Source organism: Anomaloglossus baeobatrachus, chromosome 2 (genome assembly GCF_048569485.1).
Source record: "Anomaloglossus baeobatrachus isolate aAnoBae1 chromosome 2, aAnoBae1.hap1, whole genome shotgun sequence".
In the NCBI taxonomy this organism is placed as follows: Eukaryota; Metazoa; Chordata; class Amphibia; order Anura; family Aromobatidae; genus Anomaloglossus; species Anomaloglossus baeobatrachus.
Window position 1 is genome coordinate 334870182 of NC_134354.1, and position 18517 is coordinate 334888698.

At 47.7% G+C, this 18517-nt stretch overlaps 1 protein-coding gene across 2 annotated transcripts in view; it reads left to right on the top strand.

Annotated features, from left to right (window-relative positions):
• The window catches only part of LOC142291424 (transcription elongation factor A protein 3-like), a 219113-nt gene extending 210834 nt beyond the window's left edge, over window positions 1-8279 (top strand). For both annotated transcript variants that reach the window (XM_075335934.1, XM_075335935.1), the window contains exons 16-17: window positions 6051-6122; window positions 6924-8279. In XM_075335934.1, coding sequence (XP_075192049.1) covers window positions 6051-6122; window positions 6924-6932 — 81 coding nt within the window. In that variant the 3' untranslated portion in view covers window positions 6933-8279. The remainder of the gene's footprint in view (window positions 1-6050; window positions 6123-6923) is intronic.
• Window positions 8280-18517: the final 10238 nt, after the last annotated feature.

Genomic DNA, 18517 nt, shown 5'->3' on the forward strand with positions numbered 1-18517 from the left:
ACCTTGCACAACCGAAATGTGAGCAAGCTCTCACTCATCTGCTGAGTCTTCCATGCCCATCGCCAGTTCGTCCTCCATTTCTTCATGGGCTCCTGCACCTTCCTCAACACTTTTTGCTGATACTATGCGCCCTTGTTAATCCCTCTCCCTCACCATGACTGCCGCATAGGTGCCGCTGACCATCTGGACCTCGTAGATCTTGTTATCCCTTCCCATATGACTCCTCCTGTACTTCCTCCCCTTCCTCTTGTCCCAACACCTTACTCCGAATAATAATTACAGTGTGCTCCATCATGTAGATGACCAGAATTGCCACGCTGAGAATGACATTGCCAGTGCAAAACATCTTCGTCGACATTTCAAAACTGTGTAGCAGGGTGCATAGGTCCTTGATCTGACACCACTCCAGCAGCGTGATCTGCACCACCTCTGGATCAAGTTATCCCAGGCTATATGTCATAACGTATTGCAGCAGGGTTGGCGGTGCTGCCACAAACGCTGCAACATGTGCAGATTCAAATTCCTGCTTGTGGGCACATCGCATTTCAGGCGTTTAACCACCAGACCTAAAGACTTCTGTAGCGACGAAAGTTGTTGAGCTGCTGTGTGCGCACGATGGAAGTGAGCACATAGCGAGCGTGCACGCTGCACAAGGCCATGTAGGCCGTGATGGTGTTTTAAAAATTGCTGGAGAATTAGGTTCAACACGTGAGCCATACAAGGCACGTGTGTCACATTGCCCTGACGATGGCCCGCAGCCAGGTTTGCATCATTGCCGCACACGGCTATTAAGTCAGCAACGGAGTCCGCTCCGTCAATTTGTACTCCGGTCGCCAGGTGACAACGTGTTCCTTTCATGAATAGTGCTGATGATGGGAGAGGAGTCGATGCCAGCGGCGCAGGTGGACGCAGGTTATGCTCACCCACTGGGCTGCATTACCTTGACAGATGCAGAATCTCTGGCTGAATGTAGCTGGTGGGTATCTCACAGATGAAATACCATCATTCAGCTACAACCAATGGGAAGACACCACACCCTTTTTTATGCACATCCTGTCTGCAGACCACTGCCAGACATAGCTATGAACCTCTGGTTAATTTTACCCCCAGTTCAGTTTTATGATTTTGTGTGCTTGTTACCTGACTACTTTTCCTGCTTGCTGTTTATGTACCTTGTTGGCCGATCCGCATTTCACCTCTGCTTGTTTTCTGATTAAGTCCTGGCCGTCCCATTCTGTTCCTGTTCCTCAATTAATGTTTTGACCCTGCCTGACTACTATTCTCTGGAACTGCAGCCTTCCACAGGTATTAATCACCTTGGGCCCTGTGCAATTCCTTATCCCTGTATAGGGGTTAAAGGGTTTCAGGGTTCTAGGGGTCCTGCTTGGTGAGTGGCTTCCCTCTAGCCTATCATTAACAGCCCATCTGAGTGTGTGGATCAAGGAAGGCGTTACACCGTGCTCTCTGCAGAAGGCCATGTGGGCCAGGATAGTGCTTTAAAAATTGCTGGACAACCAGGTTCAACACGTGAACCACACAAGGCATGTGTGTCACATTGTCACAGCGAAGGGCCGCACCCATGTTTGCATCATTGTCGCACCCGGCCTTCCCTGGCTGCTGGTTGAGTGGAGACAACCATTGATGAAACTCTGTATCCAGAGCTAACCGTCCACAACTTCTCAGCGGTGTGACTCACATTTCCCATACATTTCAAAGTAAAACTTTGACCGCCTGATGGCATTGAGCTCTGCTGCCAGCATAGTAAGGAGGTGTGTGGTAGTCCTTGTGCGCAGTTACAAGGAAGGGTGGCCTGACCACACAGGGTTTGCGCCAAGGTGGAGGACCCACACGAGGTTGAAGAGGCAGAAGCAGTGTATTAACTTCTACATACAGAAGAAGGATTGAAACAACTCGTGGGGACGGCAAGACTTGTACAGCAGACCCTTCTCCATCTCTCACCATAGTTTGCCAGTGCCCAGTCAGTGACATGTAATGACCCTGTCTATGCTTACTGGTCCAAGTATCTGTGTTGAAATGCACCCTGTCGCACACAGAGTTTCTCAAGGAAGTGGTGATGTTGTGTGCGACATGCTGGTGTAGCGCGGGCATGCTTTTCTTGGAGAAGCAGTGGTGATTGGGCATCTGGTACTGGGGCACAGCGACAGACATAAGGTCTCTAAAATCCTGTGTGTCCACTAGGCGGAAAGGCAGCATTTCGGTAGCCAACAGCTTACAGAGGGATAGAGTCAACCTCTTAGCTTTGTCATGGGTCGCAGGAAGTGGCCTTTTATTTGACCACATCTGAGGGACAGAGATCTGGCTGCTGTGTGTAGACGGTGTTGAGTAGGGTGTCCCTGGAAAAATGCAGGTTTGTGAGGAAAGTGCAGGCGGAGACATGATGTTGCCTTCATCCAACGTTGGTGCTATCGATGTTTGAGAGAGCTGTACACACTCACTTGTTTCCCCTTCCAAACCAACTGACGACCTACCGAGCAAACTGCCTGTTGCGGTTACAGTGGTGGAAGTTGTGGGTGGAAAAACAGGTGTGACAGCTGTCCCCACAGTCCTAGAAGATGACGAGCGCGCGGATGCACTGGAAGGGGCAGGCGGTGGATGGTTCGCTCCGCTAGGCCGCATTGCAGCACGGTGAGCTTCCCACCAGGCCATATGATATTTATTCATGTGACGATTTATGGAAGAAGTAGTCAAACTGCTGAGGTTTTGACCTCTACTAAGAGAACCATGACAAATTTTACAGATCACATAATTTGGGCGATCTTTTTCTATGTCAAAAAAGGACCAGGCTAGGCAAGGCTTAGAGGCCATGCGACCTGTTGATCCACCCCGAATAATGCTCAGAGGCAGAGTGGTGGCTGAGGATGCAGTTGTAGACGTGCTACCAGTGCTCCGACTGTGTCCAGGAAGGCGCAAGGTAACTTCGTCGTCGGTTGCATCCTCCTCCACCGCCTCTGTTGACCTCCTCGAGTGTCTGACTGTGGGTTGACAGTAGGTGGGATCTAGAACTTCATCATCAATTGTTGTGTTTGCACTCCCCTCCCCCTCAGACCGAGCCTCTTCTTGCCCTGACCGAATATTTAAGTTGTCATCCCAATCGGGTATCTGCGTCTCATCTTCATCAGTATGTTCCTCATTGTCTATAACCACAGGTGTTGGAAAGGCAGCATTTTGGTAGCCAACAGTTTGCAGATGCTGAAAGTCAACCTCCAAGCCATGTCATGCCCTTCTAAAAGCATGTAAAACACAGCGAGGGGACTCCAACCACAGTCTCCCTCGTTTCCACTAACTGGGCCACACACACCCCACTTGCCTGGGATCGGTTGAGCCCCCTTTTGAAAAAGAAAAAGATGCTTTGCATGAAGCACTCTCAAAATTGCGCGTGCCTTTCCCGTCCCCTGGCTGACCCAGGGGAAGAAAAGTCCTCTGAGAGCCATGACTTGTTCATCTTGGTTCTTTTAGAAACACAGCGAGGGGACTCCAACCACAGTCTCACTCGTTTCCACTAATTGGGCCACACACACCCCACTTGACTGACATCGGTTGAGCCCCCTTTTGAAAAAGAAAAAGATGCTTTGCATGAAGCACTCTCAAAAATACGCGTGCCTTTCCCGTCCCCTGGCTGACCCAGGGGAAGAAAAGTCCTCTGAGAGCCATGACTTGTTCATCTTGGTTCTTTTAGAAACACAGCGAGGTGACTCCAACCACAGTCTCCCTCGTTTCCACTAAATGGGCCACACACACCCCACTTGACTGACATCAGTTGATGCCCCTTTTCAAAATGAAAAAGATGCTTTGCATGAAGCACTCTCAAAAATACGCGTGCCTTTCCCGTCCCCTGGCTGACCCAGGGGAAGAAAAGTCCTCTGAGAGCCATGACTTGTTCTTCTTGGTTCTTTTAGCAACACAGCGAGGGGACTCCAACCACAGTCTCACTCGTTTCCACTAATTGGGCCACACACACCCCACTTGACTGACATCAGTTGATGCCCCTTTTCAAAATGAAAAAGATGCTTTGCATGAAGCACTCTCAAAAATACGCGTGCCTTTCCCGTCCCCTGGCTGACCCAGGGGAAGAAAAGTCCTCTGAGAGCCATGACTTGTTCTTCTTGGTTCTTTTAGCAACACAGCGAGGGGACTCCAACCACAGTCTCACTCGTTTCCACTAATTGGGCCACACACACCCCACTTGACTGACATCAGTTGATGCCCCTTTTCAAAATGAAAAAGATGCTTTGCATGAAGCACTCTCAAAAATACGCGTGCCTTTCCCGTCCCCTGGCTGACCCAGGGGAAGAAAAGTCCTCTGAGAGCCATGACTTGTTCTTCTTGGTTCTTTTAGCAACACAGCGAGGGGACTCCAACCACAGTCTCACTCGTTTCCACTAATTGGGCCACACACACCCCACTTGACTGACATCGGTTGAGCCCCCTTTTGAAAAAGAAAAAGATGCTTTGCATGAAGCACTCTCAAAAATACGCGTGCCTTTCCCGTCCCCTGGCTGACCCAGGGGAAGAAAAGTCCTCTGAGAGCCATGACTTGTTCATCTTGGTTCTTTTAGAAACACAGCGAGGGGACTCCAACCACAGTCTCCCTCGTTTCCACTAAATGGGCCACACACACCCCACTTGACTGACATCAGTTGATGCCCCTTTTCAAAATGAAAAAGATGCTTTGCATGAAGCACTCTCAAAAATACGCGTGCCTTTCCCGTCCCCTGGCTGACCCAGGGGAAGAAAAGTCCTCTGAGAGCCATGTCCACATTGTCAGTGGACAGACACGTGTGCTTATTTGCCAGCAGACCCCCAGCAGCACTGAAGACAGGTTCCGAGAGAACGCTGGCTGCAGGACACGACAAGATCCCCAAGGCGTACGTGGCGAGCTCAGGCAATTTATCCAGATTGGAAGCCTAAAATGAGCAGGGCTCAAGTTGCACATTAATGCAATCGATGTTTCCTTGCATATACTCATATATCTGTGTGTCCTCCTCTTTTTCCTTGTCCAGCTCTTTTGTTTTCGCATGAGTATATGTCCTTGTCACTTTCCCATGTGTTGTGAGTTGTTTGTCACCTTTTGGACACCTTTGAGGGTGTTTTCTAGGTGTTTTTCTGTGTTTGTGATTGCCTGCCATTGTTTCCTATGCAGTTCGAGTTCGGTTCATCGAACGTTCGACGAGCCGAACTCGAACGGGACCTCCGTTCGGCGAACCGACCTCGAGCCGAACCGGGACCGGTTCGCTCATCTCTAGTAATCATTTGCACATTTTTGGGGTATTTCAACCATACAGTAATTCTAGTTCAACTACAACTTCATACTAAGTGATTCCTAAAAACATTTGTTATGCAGGTGATCATTACTGCCTGATTTGCAAACGTAAACATACAAAATAGTATTAAAGGGTTAGATGGTAAATTTCGTACATTCTTGACGCATTTAATATCAGCTTTTTTTTTACTTAAAGGGAATCTGTCAGCAGGTTTTTCCTATGTATTCTAAAGAGAGCATGCTGCAAGGATTAAAACAGATTTCAGTGACATGTCTGTTATCACACTTTGTGATGTTATTTACCTGCGAAAGTTTGTTTTAGCTTCAGGAGATTATTATTGACTAGGTCAACTACAGGTCATTTAGTCTGACACACCTCCTGCTTTGATTAGCAGCTCACTGTCTACAAACATTGTATACAGAGAGCCTGGTGTGAGAGGGGGCAGCCTTCTCATCATGCTGCATTGCTATATCTGAAAACCCTGTTTGTGTCAGAACTGCTGAACCAGTAAACTAAGAGATTAATCATTAGATTCGGGGTCTCATTACCCACATCATGCTGTGCTCAGATCAGGAAGCAAAAACCTAGTGACAGATTCCCTTTAAGACTGTTTTTTTGAGGCATAACATTTGGCCCACCTAATCTTTTCAGGAGAGTTTTTAAAACTTTAAAAATGTTGCTTATGGTGAGTGCATCCAAAAGTCTCGCTCAGTTTGAATTGTAAATTTCCCTCAATATTCTCAGGATTTTTTTCTTCAATTCCTACAGGTGCAGACACGGAGTGCAGATGAGCCAATGACAACTTTTGTGTTATGCAATGAGTGTGGACATCGTTGGAAGGCAAGTCATTTGCTTTGTTCAGGGCTTGTTTACAGATTTGTTGCAGAATGTTAACAGCTTAACATTAAAGAGGTGATAAATACTTGAAAAGCAGAAATAAAAATTTTCTCAACTATAATAAATAATAAACAGTATAGTATAGCCATCCTAGCTAAATATGCCCAGAATGTTCCCCGGAAAAAGGACAGTCCTCAGGGACTGATAGAAAGAGTATGACCAATGTCCCAGGTGCTCCAGTCTTGTCTTTCCAATTTTTCAGCTTTTATCATTATCATGTTTATCGATCCTGTGATTTCCATAATTCCATGACTTCTTCTCCATTTCAATGTTGGAGTGTATATTCAGTAATTATACAAAAGCATAAAGCCACAGATCCTATTTTATTTAAGAGAATAGGGGCGATACATGTATAAAATGAATTGATATAAATACCCTTAGCCGATAAAAAAAGACATTTAGCCTCAGAAGTGTGTATTATGCTGCTTGTTTAGAAGCTTGGACACAAAACTATGTAATATATCACAGCTGCTGAAGAAACTGTCTTTCAATGAAAACAATAGCACTGTACGTCTGTCAGTCAGTGGTTGGCACTGTAGTAGGAATTGCCTGCCAATGTGATCTGTGACAGATGGACTCTGCGAGAAGGTATGAGCTAGCCAATGTAGCTCCGCTCCTCTCTACAATCATCAGGTTCTCACATCAGAATGTTATGGTTAGGCAAATATTCCTTAGTTAAAATTGAATTATACTCAAATTAGGTTTTAAATTAATAATATTAACAACTTTGACTTTATCTTACAGTTTTGCTGATCTGTGGCGCCTGATGACAGCAATGAATGAACTTCCCTGCTCTGTAAATATCCCAGGATCAACATTGTGTTCCACCAAGTCTGTCCTACTATCACGTTAATTCTTATTCTTTCCCTTGTAATCAGCAAATAATTTGTCCACATTTTCTAGCGTTTTCATAGAGAAGAGTCATATAACATTTGTAGAGTATTATGACTGGTTATATTAAACACTCCGACACTCATTTTATTAAATTGGTGACATACGGTGGTATAACGTTTGTCACTGGTATCGAATGCTACATTTTTTTGTACCTCTGTATGTGCTATCAGAGGTATCAAATACGTCATTTTTTGTACCTCTGTATGTGCTGTCACAGGTATCAAATTCTTCATTTTTTGTACCTCTGTATGTGCTGTCACAGGTATCAAATACGTCATGTTTTGTACCTCTGTATGTGCTATCACAGGTATCAAATACGTCATGTTTTGTACCTCTGTATGTGCTGTCACAGGTATCAAATTCTTAATTTTTTGTACCTCTGCATGTGCTATCACAGGTATCAAATACGTCATGTTTTGTACCTCTGTATGTGCTATCACAGGTATCAAATACGTCATGTTTTGTACCTCTGTATGTGCTATCACAGGTATCAAATACGTCATGTTTTGTACCTCTGTATGTGCTATCACAGGTATCAAATACGTCATGTTTTGTACCTCTGTATGTGCTATCACAGGTATCAAATACGTCATGTTTTGTACCTCTGTATGTGCTATCACAGGTGTCAAATTCTTCATTTTTTGTACCTTTGTATGTGCTATCACAGGTATCAAATCCGTCATGTTTTGTACCTCTGTATGTGCTATCACAGGTATCAAATACTTCATGTTTTGTACCTCTGCATGTGCTATCACAGGTATCAAATACGTCATGTTTTGTACCTCTGTATGTGCCATCACAGGTATCAAATACATCATGTTTTGTACCTCTGTATGTGCTATCACAGGTATCAAATACGTCATGTTTTGTACCTCTGTATGTGCTATCACAGGTGTCAAATTCTTCATTTTTTGTACCTCTGTATGTGCTGTCACAGGTATCAAATTCTTCATTTTTTGTACCTCTGTATGTGCTATCACAGGTATCAAATACGTCATGTTTTGTACCTCTGTATGTGTTCGAAAGATGTCCATACACTCCTCCAAAATATGTAAGAATACAATTTTTAGGTGAAAAAAAGGTTTTTTTTTAACCTGAAAAACAGCATTATATCTACATCTGCATCTACAGTCATGGTAATCAATACAAACCATTAATTCCTTCACATCTTTGGTAATAAAGTTCAAACTGTGAATGACTTTTAAATTACTTTTTTTTCCTTTTGCTACCAGCCAGCTGAGCACTGAACAGATAAAAACAAAGCCCAAATCAGTGTCTATAATTACATAGTATTGGTAGTGCAAAGGTACATCTCAGTACATTACATCCAATATTATGACAAATTAACTAAACGTGATGGAATACATTGTAATTCAGTGTTATATTATCTCTTCAACAAATAATAATTATAAATGAATGGAAACTGTATCCAACTACAAAGTAAAGGAATTGAGCAAAATAGTTTTTAATTTAAAAAAAAAAGAAAATGAAAAAAAACCTCCACACAATCACGGTGCAGCTATTATTTTTAAAGAGCACAATAGGAAATGAGAACTGAACTGCAATCAGCACTATGGTTGTCAAGAATGTCATTTTTATACCCAAAACTGTGTGTATAACTTTGCTTTGTCTGTTGTTGCCTGGCAATTCTTAATAGGGCTTCCATAGGCATACTTTGCACTGCTTACTCCAACTATCTGGTCCCAGTGGTGCTTGCCTTTCACCCTTTAACCTCTGTATAAAGGTGTGATCTTATACAGTGTTGCTGGGTTCAGTACGCGGAATAGTCACTGGCCAATGGAGTGGGCTGACAGGAACGGTCAGGTTTTCAAGTGAGAACCAGGAGGGCTTACAAGTCACAAAATCGAAAGACAGAAGTGTGCTGCCCCCGTGGAAGCAGCCGAGCTGCTCGGATCCGGGTTCGCTGTGGCTCCAGGGTCACCGGACCCGGGGGTCATGCGGCCACTCAAATGAAAGGGGGTATTTACAGGGGAGTTGATGTATAGTTTGTGACGCCACCCGTGGTGTACGGTAATTTGGGGAGTACCACTGCTGCCGTTGGGAGTACCCGGAGTGATGGAGTGGGGCAGCAAGGTGTCGTAGCCCTCCATGGGTAGGGGGAATGCCCCGGGACTCGGTGCAGGGGTGTCGTGGGGTCACTCTTGTACTCAGTTCATAAGCAGACACTGACACCAGGTAAACCAAGTATATGGTTACCGCTGCCGCTGAGGAGAGCTCGTCCAGGTCCCGTCCCCAATAGTGTTGCCTGGTGATCCGTGACCTGCCTCCTAGCACTTAGTTTGATTTCAACTTAGTGGCCTGGTAGTATGGAATTAGCCAGGCCCCAGTCCCTACAATGGCTAAGTATGGGAGCTTGCTCTCAGGGCTCACACTTGGGATTTTCTGGACCGTTTTGGATTGGAAAGTCCTATCCCCCTCGTTGCGCTAATGCCCCGATTCTGAAGCGGATATGAACAGATCATAAAAGCTCCTTTCTCCTCAGGTGAATTGTCGGGTTGCCTGAAGCTACTCCTCGACCTAGGGTCCGTGTAACCCGTCGTGCCTTTGGTCCCGGACCGGTGATGGTCCTAGGCTGCCGGCTTTCCAGGCACCTTGCCATGATCCCCTGAGACCGGGGGTCTGACTCCTCTAGGCCCAGACCACCGTCTGCAACCTAGACAGTTCCTTCAGGAGTCACCGCTCCCGACTTCCTCTGCGCTCCTCACAGCTCGATGGCTACTTCCCAACCACTCTTCTTCAACTCTCTGACCGACTCACTACACTCCTCACTTCCCCTCCCTTACCACCCAGATGGGCGACTCTATTCCACTCAAGCTGTCCACTGGTGTGTCTGTTGGGTGAGGGGCAGGGTGTATCTAGGAATTGATTTGTTGTTGGAGGCAACACCATTTAGATAGGGAGGCGGAATACTGCACAGAAGGGCAACTTGTGCAGTACCCTGTGATGACCTGATAGTCCAGAGGTGTCACGGAAGATTCAAGATTTGCTGATAGACAGGGCAAGTTAGAATGGGACTAACACATGCTAAACAGAAACTAGACTGGAGACATGATCCAGAGCTAGTAAAACTATATCTGGCAGCTCCCAGCAGTAAGTTGGAAGTTTAGTAGACTATCATGCTATCTCATTGGCCAATTCAGGGAGCTGATTACTCTAGGTTGACTCCATACACACTATACTGCCTGAATGCATGGTACTATAGGTCCCAGCCACACCAGTCTCATTGACTGGACTTGGATTGTGTTGCCCACAGCGTTTTGTTTTGATGTTTTCTCCGTCATCAGTGCTGCCTGCAGAATTAATGCAGCAGTACCTGGTAACATAGGAGCATGTCTAGGAGATGTGAAAGTATCCTCCTTCCTACTTTTTAAAATAGGCCACCAGATCCTTAAGCTGGGTTCACACACAACGACATAGCTGTTACGTCACCATTTCCTGTGACGTAACAGCGACCATAGATGATCGCTAGTAAGCTGTCAAACATGTCATTTTAAGCAACGACGGAGCAGCGATCATAGCGACCTCGATGGTCGTTGTGCGGTGTCACACGCGTCGTTATGCGATGACTCAGACCTTCATAGAGGCATGGTGTTTACCCCTAGACATGTTTTGCGTTGCCTCTTTTCACGCTCCTCTGTTCTGATTGGTGATCGCTACAGCGCCTTTGTGTTGCCATTTTTCACGCCCCTCTATTCCGATTGGTGATCACTACAGCGGCGCCTGATTGGGTGACCGTGCCAACAGAGGAAGACGCAGTAGTGCTTTCATTCATTCTATTTCATTTCATTCAGATCCACAAAGAACGACACACTAGCGACACCAGACAGAGAATCTACTACGTGGAACAAAGAATGAAACTTAAAGAATGAAATCACTGTAACGACTTCGGCAAGGTACCCAATCGGAACGCTGTTGTAACCACCAATCGGAGTCATAGGGGCGTTGCAAAATACACCGCAAAAACACACCCTTGTCCTGCCTTCAGTCCTACGTCACTGCCTTCAGCGTTGTCGCGACCGTCGCTGCTGCGGTGTCAAACACAAGGATGCTAAGCTTATCATCATGGCGCAGCGGGATAGCAGCAATCAAAAAATGACCTGGAACATTCAGGAGCGAGCAGCGATTTCGCAGCAGGGGTCTGATCGTTGTTATGGGTCACACACCGCGGCGTCGCTGTTGAGGTCATTGCTACGTCACAGAAAATGGCGACTTAGCAGCGATGTCGTTGTCATTGTCGCTGTGTGTGACACCACCACCTTGACACCCAGGATAAGGTTTATCTTAATCAGGTTGCAATTCCTGTCCAGAATTCAGTTATCTCCAATTCTCCAAGGACCCCCTCCACACACAAGGTTCTAAATGTCTCTTCACCTCATACCACAAGTTGCAATTGATCACAACAGGGGAGGGGGGAGCTCGGGGGTAGGAGAGGGGGAAGTATCTGATAAGGTTTATGTCGCGGGCGGAGGAGGGGACGCCGCGCTCTCCCACTGCTCGGGTCCGGCTGCCGCGGCAGCTGCTGCGGCCTGCTGCTGCTGCTCGGTGGCTCGAGCGATGGGCCGGATCCCGGGGACTCGAGCGGCGCTCCTCGCCCATGAGTGACGTCCGATAGTGTCGGGGGTCGACTCCTTTACACAGAATAGCAGCATCTATGTGGACAGGGTATTGAGGAATTTTGTCACAGCGCTACCTTCATACTTGCGGGACACTTCAGACCTGCTCCTTAAGTTGGAGGATGTGGTCACAGAGGATAATGTGTGCTTCGCCTCAATTGATGTGGAGACCCTCTATAGCTGCATTCCACATGATCTGGGTATTACTGCAGTGGAGCACTTCCTCAGTACAAGAGGTACACAATTTGCAGCACACAATAAGTTTATCATTGCCATCCTAGACTTTACCCTAAAGCACAACATCTTCAAGTTCGATGGGAGGTTCTTCCACCAGCTCAGAGGTACAGCAAGGGGGAGCCCATGTGCCCCCACTTATGCTAACCTTTACCTGGGCTGGTGGGAGGATACCATCGTCTTTGGCGAGGAGATGGCTTGGTGGAGCCCCCATATAACATTCTGGGGGCGTTATATAGATGACGTGCTGGTATTGTGGTCAGGTGGGGAAGGGGCATTTCAGAGATTTGTGGGTGATCTGAATAAGAACAGTTTGGGTCTGAGGTTTACCTCGGACTTCAAGAAGGATAAGATGGATTTCTTAGATATATCAATTCTAAGGGATGCCCAGGGGAAACTCCAGATCAGGACCTTCCGCAAACCTACCTCAACCAATAGCTTCCTCCATTGGCAAAGCCATCACCCCCAGAGCTTGAGGAGGGGGATACCCAGAGGTCAATACCTCCGTATGAGAAGGAATTGTTCCTCCAACACGGATTTTTACCATCAAGCAAGGGACCTGAAAAGAAGATTCCTCTGTAGGGGCTATCCGGAACAGGTCCTAAATGCAGCTTACAAAAATGCAATCACAACACCGAGAAGTGCTACACTGCAGACAAGGGTCAGGGACGCTACCCAAGTAATGAGGATCATCGGGGATTTCGATGACCGGTCAGAGGATGTACGTAGAATTATTGGAAAGTACTGGGGTATTCTGAAAGCTGACCCGGATATTGTGAATTCTATATCATCTTCTCCCTCTATCACATTTAGACGAGGTAGGACCATTCGGGACAGGTTGGTCCATAGCAATTACTGCTCCCCATCTGGATCAACCTGGCTTGACACCAGAAAAGTTAGCACTTTCAGATGCGGGAGATGTACCTTCTGTAAGTATGTTAAACGGGGAGATCGTTTCCTCAGTGGAGTAACAGGGAAAACATACTTCAATAGACAATTTGCAAACTGTACCACGGCCGGTGTGATCTACCTCTTCAGGTGTGATAGACTAAAAGCGAATTCAAAAAACGGATAGGAGACCACATTGGGGATATTAGAAATGCCAGGGATACCCTCATTTCAAGACATATTATGATGGAGCATGGGGGTGGCCTGGTTTGCTTTACCTTTAATGCCATTGAGGTGGTCCCACCACCAGATAGGGGTGGTAATTGGGACAGACTTATTTTACAGAGGGAGTCCCGATGGATTCACAGGCTTTGTACCGAGGTTTAAAAGGTATCAACCACTGAGGACTCTCTGTTCTTTTAAACAATTTTTTTAGGCTTTGTACCGTGAATCCGTCGGGACTTAATGAGCAGTTACATTTTGGATGCTTTTTGTAGACTCCTCGAAATTAATACCCTCGGTACCACCAGTCTGATTGATTTATTAGTGTCCCTTGCTGTCTATGCCCATAGTTTCTGCCTGATTCCATTAGCCTGCCGTCCTGCCATGCCCATTGTTCCGTAAAGGATTTGGCTTTGTTCATTTACCTAACCTGGGTCTTGTTGTATTTTTTTCTCTTTATATATAATGATCCTTCATTTTGGTCATCCATTATGGGATTTATGGACTCTACTTATGCCTACCCACCCCCCCCCTTAAAGTAATATTGTACTTAAATTCATTAACCCCTTGTATCGCTGGATAGTAATCTACTTATGTATCTTTTGAACACCGTTCCCTGGTAGCACTATTGTTCCCATATCTCTGTGCCCTAGCGGTTACGTTTATTCCCTTTCCCCCTTTGTGCTTTGTTGGTAGGGGGGCACTGCTGGCTGTATAAGCTGGTTCTCTGCCTCCGTTAACGCCTCCATGTTTGCGTCTCAGTCTGGGATGCACATAATACACATGCGCGGGAACGCATCATCGGGGAGTCCCGCTCACGTGACCGCAGCCGGCCAGGGAACTTTGCATGTACTGATGCGTTACTATCGGCCCTTGAGAATGGGCGAAACCTTCTGCGCATGCGCGGTTTCGTGTCATCGGGTAATTCCCGATCACGTGACCGCTGCATATCAAGATGCGGAAGTGGTGCATCTGTATATGCGCTTCCTGATGGAAGATGTGTTCCTCTGCCCTGAGGGGTTAACTCCATTTAATCAACAGGTGAGGATACTTAGGATATGTTTTATAAGCTGGTGAGCTGCATGTGGGCATTTCCTTTGTCCCCTAAGCCTGCACTTCATTATTGTGATCGCATCTGAACTGGAGGGTGATGAATTGAGGAGCCTGCTGACTGCTCTGATGGGGATGGTGGTTTTGCTCCTTATCCATGGAGTCCTTTGAGGAATGTCGTTATCCTGTGCACACTGAGATTTAAGATAAGTGGCTAAATACCTTGCCTTAGGAAATATTGGCTGTTTTTTGTCCCTTTGAATATTTTCCCACTATTTCATGTGTAGATACCCTGGCTTACACCTGATTATCTGGATGGGTGCCAGAGACCTGGTATGATTTCACTTTGAGGCCGTCTAACTGTTGGAGTTTGCCTCAAATTGTTGGGATTTGATAGATTCAGGGACTATTGGATTCTCAGTGGCATATGGGATTATTAGCATTTATCACTGTCTATTGTTGTTTTTTGAACTAACTTTTGTCCACTCCTGAGGAACCTCAGATAGATGAGGGGAAATGCGTCGGGTGGTTTCCGGTAGGAGCCACTATAACTGAGTGGTTTATCTGGGTCATTGTACCCTACTGTGTTTCCAATTCAATTATATTGGCCATAGTGCATTGATATCATCTATAATAGATTTGAGTGTTGGTTCATTTGAATTTTTCCTTGCTAGTTCTGTCACCTTCATACCTGCTAGGGTCTTTTTAGGGCCTGGAGGGACAGTCTCCGTTGAGCGGGGGCGCCAAAGGCGTAGGCTTTTAGGGTGCCAACCTCCGCGGCAAGGAAGGTGTGAGTTCAGGGTGATATTAGGGATAGGCCCCTCTCCTGTACTCCTTGGATATTTATTCCTTTGCAAATTTGATAGATGTTGGGATTCCTTTCCCGTTTTAACTGATTAAATAAATTGTGTATTTTTAGGAGTTTTTTCTTTAGTTTTTCAGAAGCAGACACCCTAACCCAACATGCCTGTCTCTACATCTACTCCATATGTGGCGCCCTGGCCTAGCCAGGTCATCACAAATAACATACAAACACCCCCCACCCCCATCAGACAGGGACATCAGCTAAACAAAAACCCTTGTTGCCTCCCTCCAGTGTCTGATGTCCACACTAGGTGGGGCGGAGCTAAGCGGTTGGCTCCACCTACCAAGGAGTTCACAGGCCTGGAGGCGGGAAAAGTGACAGTTCAGTGTAGGAGTGTGAAGTGAGAGGAGTAAACACTTGGGTGTCTGGGTTTGTGGCCCAGGCACTAACAGCAAGGTTGGCAGACGGTGGTGGCTGTCTGCGGGAGTGGTGGAGCAACGCAGAACTGTAGGACCGGGGACGGGCGACGGCCCGCTAGTACCGACCGGGGAGCGAAGTGAAGCCAGCACACACAGGCAGGGCCATCGGACCCCGACCAGGCTTGGAGCCGCCGACAATAGTCAGATCCGAATGTGACTGGAACCCCAAGGGTTTCACAACAGCAAAAGTCCCGATTGAAGGCAACAGCCCACACCATGAGGGTATACAGCTACCGCCTAAGGCTAGAGACCCAAGGGCCAGCGTCTGCGGGCAAACAGGCTCCTCCGGTACCCATACACCGGGGAGCGGACTACCGTTGGGAATCCATAGTAGTCAGAAAGAGAGAACATCAAGGTGCAGGGAAAGACATCCGCCATCACCTGTCCGGGGAGAAGCACTGCAGCCGGCTGCGGGACCTGTCCATCCAGCCGTTTGGTTTACCGAGGACTTTGTACCTTTCTTGCTGAGTGAGTACACCCGTGCCATCCGGCACCACGCCACGCTGTCCCTGCAACCCTGCACCTCACCGACCCTGCCTCCCCGTCACTTCATCGGGCCCCGGGACCACCAACCCCTACCCACGGAGGGGAAAACAACATCCCAGCTGCTCCTTACCATCGTTCCCGGGATCCCCGGCACCAGCAGCGGTGGTGCCTATCTTCACCACGACCCGTGGGTGGCGTCACGGACTAAATCCCCCAAACCAACCACCCCTTTCATTCACAGGTGAGGAGTGCCGCTCGAGTCCCCGGATCCGGCCCACCGCTCGAGCCACCGAGCAGTGCCGGACCCGAGCATTAGCGAGTGCAGCGCAGTGGCGTCCTCCCCACCCGTTACACATACACTAAGGCCCGTTTCACACATCTGGCATTTCCCCAGAGTGCCGGATCTGGCATACTCCAGTACTGTGCAATGGCATCACGGCAAGCTCCGGTCACATGACAGCATGTGACCGGAGCTTGCCGCGATGCCATTGCACTGTACTGAAGTGTGCCAGATGTGTGAAACGAGCCTTACTGACTTAAGATATCTGCTGCTTGCAGCCCTCTGCTCGTGTTACACCCACATTAACTATTTGTCATCCTATAAATAATAATAATAATTTTATTCATTTATATAGCGCTATTAATTCCACAGCGCTTTACATACATTGGCAACACTGTTCCCATTGAGGCTCACAATCTAGAGTCCCTACCAGTATGTCTTTCAAGTGTGAGAGGAAACCGGAGTACCCGGAGGAAACCCACACAAACACAGGGAGAAAATACAACCTCCTTGCAGATGTTGTCCTTGGTGGGATTTGAACCCAGGACCACAGCGCTGCAAGACTGCAGTGCTAACCACTGAGCCACCGTGCCGCCCTATAAAAAAAAAACATAATAAAAAAACTGACCACTGGAGGGTGACATTACCTTTTAAAACAATCTAAAGCCTTATCTTACGCTATGGCCTTCATAACATACTCCCTTATGTTTCTATGCAAGTGATTGTCACTTATTGGGCTGCTTACTATAGATAACATCACTGGTTAATCAGCAGGAGATTATCATTACAGGGCTACTTGTCATGCTGCAGGTAGTCCAGCATATTCATGAGCTCTGTATAATTGCTAAATCTGCAGCAGAGAAAATATTGATTTTATCACAATGAACGCAAACAGCCCTGTAAGTGGCACATCGCTGGAATCAGGGTCTCTGTCTCTACATTATGCTGCTCTCAGATGGGGGAGCAAAACCCTGCTGACAGATTCACTTTAAGGCTCTTTCAGCAGATAGATAGAATCATAGATAGATAGATGGATATGTGGCGCCCCTGAGGCTTCAGTCACAACAGGATACTCCACCTCATTTAAGGTGCAGTACTCATCCTGGATCCAGAGGAGGTCGGTACCAGTTCCACAACACAAAGTCATATACAAAACGAGGTTGCCTTCCCCACTGGGGACCAGGCTAGGGTCGGGTCTTAAGGTAGTCACCAAACATGGGGGGCAGCCACCCACTAGTGACAGGGAACCGGGGGAGGAGCAGCCACCAGGGGGAGTTAGGAGATTACACAACAATTAGAGTGTTCTCCAGCAGGAGAGAACAGGAGCGGGACCGCTGCGGTTCAGGGTGCAGAGCCTTAGGGTAGAACAGACTTCACGTTGTAGCACCAGAATCTGCAGGACAGGGGGATTGCATGTCCCTCTGACCACCACGAGATGCCGGAGCACAGTGCCACATAGGGTCCGGAGTCGTAATTACAGTCAAACCCCACAGCGGCCCCGCATCACCTACACACGAGACAGGAGCTAACACTACACAAACCGGGGTCCCCAAGCAGCATCAGGACACGGGGATCCATCTTTAAAGGCGCAAGAAGTAAGAGCCCATCGACCACCGTACCGGTTCTAAGCTCCAACGGATCGGAATTGGGATCGGCTGGGGCCCATCACGGCTGGAACCACAGCAGCTGATTCAGTCTTTTGATTGCCGCCGCCCCGCGCTTCGGCACCAGCGCCCACTACTCTCCTCATCATCCTCCCCGGGGCCCCGCTCCACCTGTGGGGAACAGAACCATGCTTGCTGCAACACCATCCGCCCCGGAGGACAGCGACAGCAGCGGCGGCTAATCCCTGGCTACATACCACAGGTGGCGTTACAAGACTATCATCCTCATCATTCCCCCACCATCATCCAAATACCCTTTTATTGTACACCTCGAGGCCATGAAGCCGGGCAAGAGAAGTCGAGTTCAAGGGCAGACCTGTGACCAGGCCTGCCAATAGTGTACTCAGGTGGCTGGGTTGGAGCGCAGTCACCTCTGGCAAGGAGGCAGACGGTGGTGGCTGCCTGCAGGAGCTGGGATTACAGCCGGTGGAACCATAGGGACTGGGGTCAGGCGGTGGCCCGCCGATACCAAACCGGGGAACCGATTGGAAACCGGAGCACCAGGAGGGGTACTCAGACCCAGTACGAAGCCCAGAAACCACTAGGCTAAGTCGAATCAACTGATTGAGGACTGGACTTTAGGACCTTTCCCACACAAGACCCGACTGAAGACAACAGCCCAACTTTTTAGGGTAAAGCCACCGCCAAGGCATAGAGACCCAAAGGGCCAGCGTCTGCGGGCAAACAGGGCTCTCCCGACAC